The 12,592-nt window shown below is 36.9% G+C and overlaps 1 protein-coding gene across 1 annotated transcript in view; it reads right to left on the minus strand.

Annotated features, from left to right (window-relative positions):
• Positions 1–11,760, minus strand: part of LOC107781681 (uncharacterized) — an 81,867-nt gene extending 70,107 nt beyond the window's left edge. Inside the window, exons 1-7 of the mRNA XM_075251724.1 lie at positions 10,667–11,760; positions 8,687–8,831; positions 4,608–4,886; positions 4,194–4,361; positions 3,821–4,036; positions 2,717–2,811; positions 2,146–2,317 (exon numbers count right to left, since the gene is read on the minus strand). Coding sequence (XP_075107825.1) covers positions 2,146–2,317; positions 2,717–2,811; positions 3,821–4,036; positions 4,194–4,361; positions 4,608–4,886; positions 8,687–8,831; positions 10,667–11,535 — 1,944 coding nt within the window. The 5' untranslated portion in view covers positions 11,536–11,760. The remainder of the gene's footprint in view (positions 1–2,145; positions 2,318–2,716; positions 2,812–3,820; positions 4,037–4,193; positions 4,362–4,607; positions 4,887–8,686; positions 8,832–10,666) is intronic.
• Between the last annotated feature and the right edge of the window lie 832 nt (positions 11,761–12,592).

A 12,592-nucleotide genomic window follows, 5' to 3' on the forward strand; every position in this document is an offset into this window, starting at 1 on the left:
CTAATCCATCTTATCCATCTGTCTCTGAATCCCATTTTCCTAAGAATAGAGATGAGATAGGACCAGTTTAGCTGGTCGAATGCCTTTTCTATGTCAAGCTTGCACATCACACCAGGTTCACGGCTTTTAATCCTCCAGTCAAGGGTTTCATTGGCAATCAGTGAGGCATCTGTGATTTGCCTGTGTTTTATGAAGGCATTTTGATGGGAAGAGACCACCTTGCCAATAATCTTCTTCAATCTCTCTGCTAGAAGCTTTGAGATAATTTTGTACACACTTCCTATGAGGCTAATTAGCCTAGTCTCTCAACTCCATAGCTCCTTTCTTCTTAGGAATTAGTGCGATGAATGAAGCATTGCATGATTTGATCATATGGCAGTGTTGGTGGAAGTGGTTGAGAGCCCCCAAATTAGTAAAGTCTTAAAAGGCCCATGATGATCCTGTGATGTATTATGGGATAGTTGAATGATGTATATTTTTAAGTCTGGACTCTGGAGTAAGGACTCTTCCTCAAAGATTGTTTTCTTATAAATGATCCTATTATGAGAGGCTTCTGTTTAAGGAGGAGTCAGTTTTTCCACATATCTCAGTATGGATCCTAGGGTACCAAAGAAAGTGTGTTTTTTCACTTGGCTAGCTGCGAGGAGTGATCTTTGACGGCAGAAAATTTGAGGAAGAGGAATATTACTTGTGTCAATTGGTGTTTCATGTGTAAAACTCAGGTGAGATGAGAATCACCACCTTTTACATCGTCAATTGCATCTTGCTTGTGGTGTAAAATCCAGAGATAATTCAAAATTGAGTGGGTGATGTCGGGCACGGTGAAAGAAATAATGTTTAATTGGACCTTTAGAAGAAGAGAAGAAGCAGGGCATTAGATGTTGCTCCTCTAGCACTTACTTGAACCGTATAGAGAGGGAGAGAGAGAGAAATAGGAGAGTTTCCGATGGAGTAGAAAAGGATTTTGTACACTTGAGGAATAGTTCTTATCCTTTATTTCTTTTTGGATCACTCGCGAGGTTCTTATATGTATAGAAGAATGAGTGTCATCCGTAGAAAACCATTTCTTTTAAAAGTGAGTGTCATTCGTAAAAAACCATTTCTTTTTGTAAGGTTTTTGCTTTTTGGTACACTTCTTGTATAAAGACTATTTTCTTGCCATTTTTTAATGAAATTTATTAATTGATCGGAAAAAAACAATTGCATGGAACAATGTGATGTGTGAATGAATGTCCTTTTGCAAATGTAGCTTATTGACATACTAGGCATTATGGATTCGTCCGACGGGAATTAATGGGTGCCGGCAGGTCTCCTTGGGATTTTGGGGGATGACATCAACGAATATACATAACAAATCCTCAGGAGGTAGAATGGCACAGCTTTTCAGTGGAACCATTTTTCTCCTCTTTCCCTATAGAACCCACAACTATATTGGATTCCCCTCATTCTCCTCCCAATTGTTGGATTGGTCAAATATCCTAGGAATGTCTAGTTTTTCCTGAGTTCATAACATAGAAAGGCAGAGGACCAAGGAATTTCAGAGGTTTCTCTTTCTACTGCTCATTTGTCCTCATTTCCAACCATACAGACACTGTTCATGATAATCCAGCATATTTGTAGCTCATTCTTCTTCTATCATTTGCAATCCAAGTTTTCTAAAGCTTTCACTTTACCTTCTTTAAATTACAAAACTTGCGTACTGCCAGACAAAAGGATAACGAAAAGATATCACATGATTCATGTTTCAGCTTAGCTCAATTTATAAGGGGCTCTTGATTGAGGGGTGATAGCCACTCCCCTGTTGACATGTGCTGACATCACCTATTTGGTATACATGACAGCCTAATAGAGACAGTAAGCAGTTAGCAAGTGTCCTAGTGAACCATTTGAACATCGGAAAGCAGAACTGTGCACAAATCAAAGATAAGCATTATATTTTCACATTTTTCTTTACTTTTTTAATGAGATTTTGAAGTTTAAAAGTTATATACCAACTTATTGATGTGGACTTTACTGACGAGGTAATGTGTGAGTCAAACTATAAAGTCAACTTGCATTAACTGAATTAAGAATACAGAAGACAAGGACAGAGCAAGAACAAGAACAGACAGACAACTACATGAGAAATTTTCAGATAGTAGACACCTTGCGGAAAATGTTGTTGATGGCATCAAGATGATTCTTCAGATCTTTCAGGTAGCAAAAATTGAATTGGCCATTTCCTACTCCCTCACCGATATTCTTTTCCATCTCTCCAAGTGCAAGGACAGCAGACTCCAAAGCATAACGCATGTGCATGAATTCAATGTCCTCCATCCTACCAAAGTACAAATGGAATAAAAGGAAAACATATGCAGTAAGTTAACCTACTTTCTCCGTACACATTTTAGCCATTAGAAGTTCGATCCCAGACTAAGAACAAAATGTAACATTTTAAATAATCATGTTGTAACCCTTTTAAAAAAAATAATCATGTTGTAACATTAAGGACATTAATACAAGCTCCATCTGCCCAGTAGTAATGCAGCGACACACAAGCACAGCAGCTCTATAATTACTTTATAAAAAAAATGAATGAATAAAGAAGCAGCTATCTCTTCAAAGTTATGCTTGGTGCCCTATTATTCAGCCGAATCTAAAGTATCTACATGCATGATGTAAACGTAGAACTGAACCTAAGTCATACAACACATTGCAAAAGAATGAGTCACCACACCTCCTCCAGGCTGCTAGATTGGAAGTAATTGGCTGCATGCTAATCAGTTCAATAGCATCTTGAAACTTAATGCTTGGAACCACATCAAATAATACCTAGAAGATGGAAAAGAATTACAAATCTCAAATACTATCAAAGCAAAAGAAAAGAATTATATCAGCCAAATATGTAGCAGGTGTAAGAAAGATACCATTTTAAGATATATGAAAAGCAAAGTCATAACAGAAGCAAAGAGATGGGAGAGGGAGGGAGAGAGAGAGAGAGAGAGAGAGAGAGGAGAGAAGTAATTTGTGCAATAATCTACCAAAAATATTGTTTGCTGATCTTAAACTTAAAATTTTCTGGCTCTTGGATTGGTTCTACTCGCAGTTCTTTTTTTTCTGGTGAATTTAGGCAATGTGATGATCCTTTTATTGGGGATGTGAAGATGTACCAGTTGTTAGCACTCTTCTATCCCATCTGTGGACAGACTATGACCACTCAAATTTTAATGAATCTTTAGAATTTTTTTAATGAATCTTAGAATTTGAGGATAATATTATATTAAGAAGAGAGGCGACGTCTTAACTTGATCTTCTTCTTTCGTAATAGTATCATACAATCCATACACACTACCTGCAGATGCAACCTCAGATTCAATGAGCAGGCAAGTAAGGTACCGAGTAAATGCAAATGCATTTCAATGAAACTAAAGCCAAATTTGTAATCAAAACATATTTATAAAAAAGAAAAGGAAAACTATATAGAATTGAACCACTGAACAAGTGGGACATTAAATACCTTATCAGAAACAAGTGGGACATAAAATAAGCTACTTACCTTCAACTAAACAACAACAAACCCAGTGATTTCCCACAAGTGGGGTCTGAAGAGGGTAAGATGTACGCAGCCTTACCCCTACTCTGGAAGGGCAGAGAGGTTGTTTCCAATAAACCCTCGGCTAGAGAAAGGATGAAAGTAAGCTTCTTACCTTCAACTAGTATTAAAAATTCTTTCTACAAAAGATACTTCTCTTCCAAAAATAAAACGAAACCAAAAATCCGCGAAACACATCAGCAGTGCAAACAGTAATGTTCTACTGTGGAAGGACAGCATAGAGTTTACCCGCAAAGGACTCTGTACAGATAATCTTTCTAGCACAAAATTTTCAACAAAGGGATCCCATTGCACATCTTCATTTCCTTGTTGCATAAACTCTTTACCAGACAACAGTAGCGAGGACTTCAAACTCCATGACTTGCCAGAATTCGCGCATGCTACAAAAGAAGCAAGATCAAGCTGATAACACAGGAGATCACAGAGATGTTCGATGCAAGACACCTGCCAAAGTAAAGGTAGTTTTAAGTAAAAACCTACAAATCTATCTGCTCATGAAAGAACATGACATAACTTGCAGAGGAATAACATTAGACAGGAAAGGAAAAGAAAAAAAATGCAGTCTGCCCCATCTCTATCATGACAGAAGCATGGGAACTACCTCATTTGATCTATTTCCATAATGTGGAGAGTCTTCCAGGCGAAGAGCTTGTGATTTACTTGTCCACAGAAGCTGCATCAGTTTCCTTCTTAAACCCGTTTTACCAGACAAAAGATCCCAACCGAGGACGGCTACAAGAGGCTGAAGTCGGGGCAACAGCAAAAGAATCTATATAGAAAAGGATACAACAAATTTTTTATTCAAAAAAAGGTAAAAAGGATAGAAGTTAGTAATGCAATTCATTGTCAATTAAAAATGAAGTAACAAGTGAGTTAACATCAGAATGTGCCATTCTTTTTTTTCTTTTAAAGAGAAGTATCAGAATGTGACTTCTTATTCTCAAAGCAAATGAATCTCTAGCTTATATATGGGATTTTGCATATAAAACGCAGAAGGTGTAATTGTGAACAGTACATCACTGGCTTCTTGCAGTTCCTCCTTTCTCACAGCAGACAGGGCAGTATCCATGATACATTCCAGTACATGCAAGCCACGAACACGAGCATAATGGTACATTTCTCTCATACAAGAAGTAATAACAGTCTCCAGCAATGAATTTGTGTTGTTTAAAGTCGTCTCAGAATTCAGTTCTCGGACAAAAACTTTGAGACGCTGAAGAGGAAGAGGAATCTGCTCACTTTCAGAAGCTTTGAGACTCTCAATCTCTTCCAAGAGCATTTCATCATGAATGACCTGTAAATACTCCAGAAATCAACATTCAGTTCCACTTATTAAGGGTGTATAAGTGTGTATTCTCAAAAATAAGTATGTGGGTTATCCGCCCAAAGCTAGCTTCGATTTAGATCTTCGCTCAGACAAAGATGAGATCATACAAAAATATAGAAGTTTGTAGACGGTAGTTCCCAACATAGCAGTGGTTTTAAAAACGAAGAGCACAAAAAAATGAAAAGACTCATGGGGCTTTAAATGAAAAGCAAGAAAGGGTACACTTCTTAATTTTATGGAAAATACAAAAATACTAGTATAAATGTATGAATGTAACGTTATAACATTAAATACAATTAAAAATTACTAATAACAACAATATTAATCTAAGCATAATCAAGTGTAACTCCAATGAGGCCCAAAAAACATACCGTCAGTCAAAAAATAATTTTCGATTTCCAATAAATCATCCACATAAAAGAATTAGTTTTACAGCATTTTGTTTGCTACTAAATTACTTTGATGCTGTATTAAGGTAATAGAAGGAGACGCAAAAAAGAAGCTAGAACCACAAGCCGTACTAGAGGACTCACACACTAGGAGAAGTAAAAGAAGAAAGAAATGAATTAAAAGAAAAGGGGGGGAAACCAGAGAACAGAAGCAGCAAAGAATAGGCATTATAAACTCGAGAATAAGAAGAAGACAATGACGATAATAAGAACACCACAACCATACATGAGAAGAAGTATGTGAGGAAAGTCCTAGTATTCAGATGGAAAAAGACCCATTTTTTCCTCTTTTTCCTTCTTTCTTTATCTTCGGAAAATCAAATTCAAAAGAATCAACTGCTTTTATGGATCATTTTGCACCTTACGCCCCAAAGCACATCGCTTCACCTATGAGGTGCGTCGCTTCAACCACGAGGCTATAACTCTCTGCTTTCCATACTGCATCAGTTTAAGCAACAAATTGATGGCTTTTAATAACACTGCAACATAGTGTTTTAGGCAAGAAAGCAAGGTCAGACAATACTAGGAGAATCACACAAGAGGAAGAACTTCCTCAACAGGGTCACCGAAAGCTATAGGTGAGTGAGAATGAAAGGTGACAACCTGAGGATGCCAATGTTTGGTGATACCGTCTCGCTATACAATTATCATCGGAAGCGGAAGCTAACAGACTTCTATGTTAGGGACAAAGGCTGGAATACACATTCAAGCATGGCGAATCAGTAGCCTCACTGTGAAGGGGGTAGTGCTGGTGAGCTTGGTTGGCTACCTATTTACTTTGGTTTAGTGTCTAGATCTATTAAGGTAAGTGGGGAATCTGTGTAAGGAATTCTAAAGCTGGAGATCAACATGGCCCCCAAGAATCTTTATATTAAGTCTTAAAATAGGGGCAAGATTCCAATTCTATGCTAATTTAAGATATGGATTTCTGCAGAAGTTGCAGAAGTTAGCTATTACGGAAGTGGGAAACTGAAATAACAACAAGCCATATCTGGGGGCCGATGTTGAAAAAGTGTCTCAACTTGAATTGTGGATGATATATGTGTTACGTGATGACAAGGAAGATCAACACCATCATCTGAAAAGCATAGTGTGAGATTTTTAACCAGTTTGGCTTTTAGGATAAATACGAAGAAATTTGACATAAATCCAACAAGCAAGGTGGATAATACGGAACCATTAGTAGAATTCCTCGATTGTAAGCTTAGCTCCCTTCGACTGACTTATGTAGGACTACCTTTAGGTGCAACTTCCAAGGACTGTGTTGCATGGAATCCAATGGTTGAAAGAATTGACAAGAAGTTAGTAAGGTGCCAAACGAAACACTTATTATAAGGGGAGAACGAGACACAAATTAGAAGAACTATGTTATATTTCTACTCGTTATATGTCTTCAAAATGCATAGTGATCTCAATAGCAAAAAAGATAGAAATTTTGTAAGGGAATTTCATGTTGAACACGAGTGGGAAGGTGAAAGGAGTACAATATCATTAATCAGGAGGAAAAAACATATCTTTTGATAGGGCAAACAAGTTTATTGACTTGAAAAAATACAAGCAATATACCAAAAAATTAGAGGCCTACACAAAATTATGATTCTCTACAAAAGACACTCAATCTTCAATACAAATAGGAACTTCATGGGTGCACCAAAGGCTAACTAAGAATAATAGGTTATTCCTTATAGGTTCAAAGTCATCTTCGATTCCCCAAAAAGTTCTATTTTTGTCCTTCCACAGGATCCACTTGATGATTAGTGGGTAAACATGTCATGCCTTATGTCTTCCCTGCTTTCTCCTAAAGGCTCAGATAGGTAGCACATCCAACACTAAATGTGACATCATTCACTGCACCCCAAACCAGTTCAAGACAACCCATCACAATGGCGAAGTCACCTGATAAAGAAATAAGAGGTGATCCACATTTTTGCATGAATATATGTACATAAAGCACTAGCTAACATGTGTAATCATCCTATTCCTCAAGTTTTCCACATTCAAATCGCCCTCATTGTTGTCAAACAAGGAAAGAACGCCGTTCAAGGCACTTAGGAATCCAAATCCATACATGTGGGAACCCCATGACCTCCTCGCTCACCCAAAGCTTGTGCTAATTAGAAAAAAATAACATCAGCTATGAAATTTGGGATCCTAGGGACTAGAGCTTTTAGGATTTTCGATAAAGCTCTACACGGGAAATTGAAAAAGTATGGAGTTCAAATAGTAGTGGGAGACCAGTCAGATCACTTTGTCGCATTTCTGAGGTATTATAACAAAAGTGTAGGAAGATTTTTTCAGGAATTTTAGAGGTAATGCAGGCAATGGTGCTAGAATCAATTTTTGGAAAAAGAGATTTAAAGCAAGCAATGGTGATACAATCAATTTTTGGAAACAAAGATTTGCGTAAAGCTTCAGTTTCAACATTTCTGGCCAAAACACAGCACAGTCATTCACCTGATTATGGGTTCTAGATTTTGTTATTGACGATATGTTGTCTTTTTTTCTGTAAACCTTTCTATTTGCTAGTAGAAAGAATCACCTTTTCCTGCAAAAATTATAATACCCTCTTCCCAAATTCAAGAAAGAGCATTTAATCCTTCTAAAACATTGCAAGCCGTCTAAATTACTCCTCCAATCTAATGAACAATGCATGTATAAGAGTTAAAATTTGAATAACTATCACTCCTATATTTAATCTTGAAAGTATATAAAGCAATGGTTTCAAATGTAAACATAGTAGAACAGTTAGTTGATAGGGTTGAAAAAATATAATTAGTAGTTAGCTTCTATTAAATCGAACAGGTAGAAAGAGACAAAATTTTCATCTAAGGAAAGATGTCAATTTTTTGGAACAACCTAAAATGGGGGCAAGGTCAACTTTTTAGGAAAAGAGTAATTATGGGGACATAACCAAGCAAAGATTATTTTTTTCCGGTGGTGTTCGGCCAGCTTTCGCACATATCGGCTAATCCACTGGTTGCATGTTACCTCCCACCAACACATGCATTGGGAAACGTCTGTCCGCCAAAGTTAGGAAGATGAGGATAAAACACCTAGTATTTTCTGTCTCTGTTGAAAATTTGAACCTCAGTCTCCCGTGGTCCATTCCAGCTTCATTGACCGCTATGTGACACCCTTGGGCGCAATCAAGCAAAGATTTAAAAAGGAAGCACTTTACTAAGCAACTATCAAAAGCAAAACAACATTTAACTACACTATCTCAGATATTGCAGGCTGTAAAAAAATTATGTGAGAATTCCACATGAAAAATCAATATTCAGAATCGACTGTACTTTCAGTAAGAAATATCATCTCCACCTGTATCATCTTAACAAGAGGTGTACAACGAGATGAAAGTGCTTCCCCATAAACTGATAAGAATTTGTCTCGCATCTCGAACCAAGCATCTCCATAATCGTCCTTCCCAGGTAACACCCTCCTGAGTAGATCTCTTGAAACCATGCTAGATAACAGAGAACAAGAATAGAATAACGAAACAGAGACAAGAACAGCACAGGATATAAATTGAACACCAAAAAGTAACACATTTTGCTCCTTCCTATATCACAAGCACGTCCAACACTGCCCATTCAGTCATTTTGTAAGGTGGTCAAAAAATTAACTTTTCCAATGTTCTCCATCCACATGATGGCAGAAATAGAATATATTGCATATTTGCATTTTATTCTGGTACATGAAAAGAAAGTTGACCATCCATCAGGAAAAAGCAACATGTTGATCTGCATTAGCTGAGGACAGAACTAATAATATTCGAGAAAAAACATATGGTCATGTCCATTAACCAATATGAATCACCTACTCAATCCTAAAATTCAGTGGCATGACAGAAAACATTAAAAAGAACCGTAGTTGTAATAAAAATGGAACTCTTAGGAACTCTTCATATTAAAATGTGAGCAAGCTGTCCTTTGGAATAGTTAAGGTCCGCGATCGGTTTAGAAACTACCGTCATCGTAAATAGAAAACTCCTTTGTCTGAAGGCAGCCTTTACAAAACAATCCGCAGTAATGAAGTAATCTTAATCAAACTAATATTTCCACGCCCTACTGCCCTTCAATAAGGTAAGTAGCTTCATAAAGCATATGCAAAGTCTCCACCTCTCTTGTTTCATTTTGACTGTAAGTATAACTCCCTTCTTCTCATTATTTGGAAATGGAAACTCCCTTCTTCTCATTTTATTGGACCAGCTTTCTACTTTAGACCAATTCAAAAATATGACTTTTGCCTTAAAATGGAAAACTGTATTCTCTTAAAAAAGAAATTTAAGAATGAATATTCTCCTTAACAATGCAAATTAATATAAAGTGTACCACTATGTACTAATTTCAAATTTGATGTCGTTACCTTTTTTCTTGTTACAACTATGTTGTCCTAGAAAACATGTATGCACCTCCACTATTTCACCAGGTACTTGCTACCTCCCACAAGCTCAGGTATCGGGTAGCCTGGCCTACCAAGACTTCGGTAGATAGGAAGAAATCACGCAACATTTTCACCTCTTTTTTTCTGCTTGTTTTGGAAGCTTGAAACGATTGACAAGTGGTGACTATGAGACAACCTTGCTACTTGTAGGATTGGAACCCTAGTCTTCCAAGGTTTTCGTCCAAATTATTGACATGTCAATATTAACTTTTATTTTAACCTCTTTTTTTTAGAATGATAACAGATACAAACTATTATTATAATAAGTTCTATCAGTCAAACTGAAAACAATAATCCATGCAAACATTTTACTCCTTGATCCCAGTGAAAGTCGGCCTAGGGTCTAAGATAGTAATAACTTCCCACAAATCTATTATAATTATGCTTCACTTTCATAAGGACGTGACAGAGCATGGGATGAGCTCCTCTAGCACTTATGTGGACCGTATGGAAAGAGCATAATAGGAATGCTTCTGATGAAGTATAATCTCTTATCCCTTATTTCTTTTTGGTGCACCCATGAGGTTCCCATATGTAAAGAAGATTGGGTGTCTATTGTAGAAAATTGTAGCTTTTTGTAAGGTTTTCTACTTGTTTGATATACTTTTCAAACATGGGCGTGTATTGCCCTACTTTTAGTGAAAATTATTACTTTATCGAGAAATTTATGCTTCACTTTCGTGCGGAGTAACTCCTAATACCCAACTACATATTTCATATTTCAGCAATCCATGGAACAATGAACTTACAAATCACAGGTAAGAGTCACTTAACAATTTATTTACAATGATATTAAGCAAATAAATTTAAGTTATGAACTTTTTGATAAGGATGTAAAACCATGATTCTACATACCGATACTCCTCCTCATCGACCCCATAATCCAAATGTAGAAATCGAATATGAGAAACAGCTCCATCCACATCATTATTCATTAGGCAGTCCCTCATAGCATCCAAATGTGCAATTTGAATGGACTTTTGCAGTGATTTAAGCACCCTATCCTCAACCTCCTTATGCTTCACTACTGTCCTGACTGTGATTGCCATACCCGAATCCTCATTCTCAACCCAACCAACTTGTTTCTCTATATTTAGAGACAAAACATCAAAGATATCTGCATTTTCCAAAAATAGCTTCCTCAAACACGTCATTTCCTCTTCTTCCACTATAATATCTCCCCCTGAATTTCCCTCACTTTCTACCGTGTCATCCATTTCAATCAAATCCGGCCTCAAGCGCCTCAAACCAACATCAGCAATTTTCACCAAAACCCTCAAACTTTCACTTAAACCCTTCAAATCTTCATTAATACCCGAACCATCTCCATTTAAATCTACATTTTCAACAGCTTCTTCGTCCAATTTTGAACTCGAGATGCTTTCTGAAACCCTTGAAATCACAGTTTGTAAGTACAAACAGAATTCAGCCCTTAATTTAAGAGTAGCGGCATCAAAAGACCAAAGTTGGGAAGTAGGTTCATTAAAATGGAGGAGCTCAATGGTGCAGAGGAAAGCGAGGAGTGCAGGAGAAGAGCAAGAGCGGGACCAGATAATCGAATCTAATCTTCCGCCATGCGCAACAATTGTTTGAAGAATTGCTCTAGAGAGTTCAGGATTCCGAGCACGAAGACTCCGTAGAGTGGCTCGGAATGGCTCGAATTGAGCTAAGAAAAGATGGTTCGCGCTGACTTTACACAGCAGCTCTGTGTCTTTGTCTTCCATAGTTAAAAGTTACACAGTCAAACGCGTACTTGTATAAGTCGATTCATGTGATAAGCAAATAGAGGAATTGAGATGAGATAGAGAAGATTAGGGTTTTTGAGGTAGGATTTTTCTCAAAGATTCTTCTGGAGATATTTCATGGAGAATTGGATCGGTTACAACGGTTGAGAAAACAGGGGAAAAGGTTGACAAGAAAAAGGAGGAGTTTATATAGAGTTCGACGGCGAGGCTGGATCGTTGGGACAGTAGCATTTTGCTAGGAGAGAACGCCGTCGTTTAGAGTGTTCTTACCAGATTGCTGCGCTGTCCACTGCCCAATCTTAGATTTTTGGGTTCATAAAAATTTGGGTCCATAAAATTGTAATACAAAAAAGATGACTTTTACAATTAGTATTACTTGTACGAGACAAAATAAAAAAGAAATTTTTATATACTTATATTCTATTGGAAATTTTATTATCCTCCCTGCTTAAGTTTCACTTTAATTACCTCATATATACAAAATTACCAATTATGTACATTTTTAGGATTTAAGGATAATTAATCAATTCCTACAATCACTCTCACTCCCCCACGTTTCTCTCTCTCTGTATCTCACTCTCACCTCCATGTTTCTCTCTTCACATCTTACCCCCTTCTCCACGTATCTTGCACAAGAGGGCAGCAATTCCACCATTGATAGTCATTAAAAAACTTTGAAGCTTTGAATTCGAATTTGGGTTTTCAAAAAATATTATTTATTTGAATTGGGTGTTGTTGCAAATAATTAGGAATTCTCTTTATGTCTCTCTATCTCTCAATCCCTAATTCCAGTAATGTAAAGCCAAGGAAAAGACAGTAGTAATTCCACCATTGACAGCCATTAAAAAGCTTTAAAGCTTTGAATTCGAATTTGGGTTTTCAAAAATCATTATTTGTTCGGATTGGATGTTGTTGCAAACAATTGAGAATATGGTTTGAAGTTTATATCTCAATTTTGAGGGTGTTTTGGTGAAGATTAAACCTGATTTTGGCTGAATTTCATATTAAAAGAAGAAGAAGAAGAAGAAGACGACGA

Source organism: Nicotiana tabacum, chromosome 1 (genome assembly GCF_000715075.1).
Source record: "Nicotiana tabacum cultivar K326 chromosome 1, ASM71507v2, whole genome shotgun sequence".
NCBI classification, from domain to species: domain Eukaryota; kingdom Viridiplantae; phylum Streptophyta; class Magnoliopsida; order Solanales; family Solanaceae; genus Nicotiana; species Nicotiana tabacum.